Here is a 2,865-nt window from a genome sequence, read left to right on the forward strand (position 1 = left end):
TACACCCTACTGGTAACCAAATTGAGGCTAATTCTTTACTACAAGTTGGGTTCTGTATTTATTCACTTCTAATAATATATTTTATATTAATGCAATCTTCTTTATTCCATTGATGTAGACCCTACACTGAAAAAGAAAAAAAAAACATACTGTATACGAGTTTGACTGAAAATAAAAATAAACGATCAATCTAACAATATATAACAATTCAAATTCTCATTTTCATTTTATGTAGAATAGGTTTATTACTGTTCACGTGGCAGTATTTAACGGCCTATCTTGATTGATGATATGAAACACAGACATGAAGGTCATGGTTGAATGCGTTTCAGCTGACACGTCAATGCGTTACAGATCCGCAATTAACGCATTACATTACCGAGACACGACGGGAAAAACCAACAAATCAAAATCAAGATACATCGATTTTTAACGGAATTCGGATAATTACCGTACTAAAAGTTGGTTTCTATTGATTATTAAGTAGTTTTCTACTCTCGTGTGGTAATATTTTTATCATTTTTGCACCCGTGTGGTCCCGAGTGGTCGCGAGTGGTTACGTGTGGTCGCGAGTGGTCCCGTGTGGTATTTAGTAGGACCCATTTTTGTTACATTTTACTTTTCTTAGATTCAAATGCCGAGCTGTTGCAGAAACAGAAACAACTAGTGTTGGGCGACGACAAGCCATATGATTTTTCGGAGGCTGTAGACTTAAGTGACAAATTAAATTTTATTCTTAAAATCGGTTGCGCGAACAACCGCGATGCATAGAATAGAACACATTTTGTATTATCTGTTTTCTGTTTGTAATTCATTGTAGGACTGTAATTTAAATACGCGTATACCAATGATAGGCCTATATGCTTTGGAAAAGGTACGGTACTGTTATATCATCTTGTACGTTTTGCTTATTGTTCTAATAATATACCCATCGTTCTCTTATTCCCTTCTGATCTGCAATGCCAATCTTGACAGATAACGTCACGCACATTCTGGCACTTGGTGAAGTTGACGTAATGCCAATTACCGTACCTTATAATACGATAACTATCTCTAGCCACAGCATTAATTATAACTCGTTCGTTTATTTTTGTTTCTTATAAAATGTGATCTCTTCAATAGGCCCTACGTGTGTGGATTTATTTATATATTTTCGACAAATAAATTATTTTTATTGATAAGTAACTAAATATCAATAAATTTCTTTTTAAAAAACATTCCAACAATTTCTTTCGGCCCAACCTAAAAAATAAAATAAATGCGTATTTATGATACATTTTTTTTTCATATAATTACATTCAGTATTTAATTTTACAGTTATATATCCAGTCTTAATGTTCAATATCGCTATAACGATAACTCAATTTTTTCTTAAGTGGTCACTTAATGAGCTAAAAACGTGTAAATGTACACTGTTGATTTTCAATATAATCTTAATTCTGGAAACTATAGATAGGCCTAAGATAATATGTATTGGTTTAGTTCTCTCCTTGGTTTAGTTCTCTCCTCCCATTCATATAACGCTTTCTCTGAATACAGTACCCCGATGTTATTTCACAACGTAATTTCTTCATGGTAGTAGGCCTACTACTATTTTATTCTGAAATGAAAAGAAAATAAAGGAGAATCAAGCAGAATCAATGTAATTAGTATGTGTACTTATTATGTGTAAAATGTAAAAAATAGGCTATCTAATTTATCTCATGACCAAAATAATTCCATAATAATCCGCATTATATATTAATGATATGACTAAACTTTGCATTATACAAAAATCAAATATAAATTTAATTAAAGCAATATTCAAGTAAATTGGCTGACTGGGCCTTAACCTAAACTAAGAAAAGGCCATGGCTCTTGCGATCATCCACCCTACCTAGTTACACGTAACCATTGTTTAGGAATAAAAAAAGCTCTATTGCTTATTGTAAGTATGCAATTCACAGTTTCCTGCACATTTGAATTAGATTTTTCGAAGTGCTATAGTACTCCTATTTGAATAACTGATTACAATTATAATCCATAATTATAATCCATAAAATACAATATAGGCCTATTGGTGCTAAATCCAGTTTAAACAATCTGTAAACTTTCAATTGATATGTAGGTAGGTCAATAATATTATAATTTACAATCACAAAGTAAAAGTCTTCATTTTAGGTAATTAGACCTACATTTAATGAAATAATAGAAAGTTAATTCCAAGTACAATCACGAAGCAAGTTAAAATCTTAAAATAATACAGTAATTACAAACACAATCACAGCACGTTCATTTCCAAATTTTCAAGGTGTTACATACATCTTTCCGCTATTTTTTCCCATTTTCTCTAATAAAACTTTTATTTTTGCTCTTTATTACTAAACCAACGCGATACTTTCTGTTTTACCCCTCTGGATTCTAGTAAATCAGCTTCAGTAAATTCACTGCCGAACACACTAAATACTGGCCCTGGGCCTCTCCAGAAACAGGATTCGCTAGCTCTGCCTCCGGACACGCCAGCTGTGTCATCGGAATCACCACCTCCATCACCGGAACTGCCTCCGCAACTAGAACCGCTACCTTCATCACCAGAATTGCCACCGTCACCGGAATCGCTACCTCCATCACCGAACTCGCCACTGGACTCATCATCATCATCAACAGCGTCATCATCGCTACCACGCTCAACCACACAGCCGTACCCGAATGTGCAACACCAGCCGCCCACCCTTCAAACTCACCTTCCAAATTCACACCCACTTGATTGGTACCGCCCAACACTAAATTCTGAGTTACTGGACAATCCCTGGACATCTAGCAATGCTCACATTTATCGTCCCTTTCCCATAACCCCTACCTCGCCACCATGGTTGTCTCGTCCAC

General features: G+C 34.9%; 1 protein-coding gene across 1 annotated transcript in view; it reads left to right on the forward strand.

The window, feature by feature from the left end:
* LOC117112019 overlaps positions 1–1,714 on the forward strand; it is a 2,845-nt gene extending 1,131 nt beyond the window's left edge. Inside the window, exon 2 of the mRNA XM_033255060.1 lies at positions 629–1,714. Coding sequence (XP_033110951.1) covers positions 629–771 — 143 coding nt within the window. The 3' untranslated portion in view covers positions 772–1,714. The remainder of the gene's footprint in view (positions 1–628) is intronic.
* Positions 1,715–2,865: the final 1,151 nt, after the last annotated feature.

The sequence above is a fragment of the Anneissia japonica genome, unplaced genomic scaffold, assembly GCF_011630105.1.
Source record: "Anneissia japonica isolate Jap-2015-1 unplaced genomic scaffold, ASM1163010v1 scaffold572_len100740_cov107, whole genome shotgun sequence".
Classification (NCBI taxonomy): Eukaryota; Metazoa; Echinodermata; class Crinoidea; order Comatulida; family Comatulidae; genus Anneissia; species Anneissia japonica.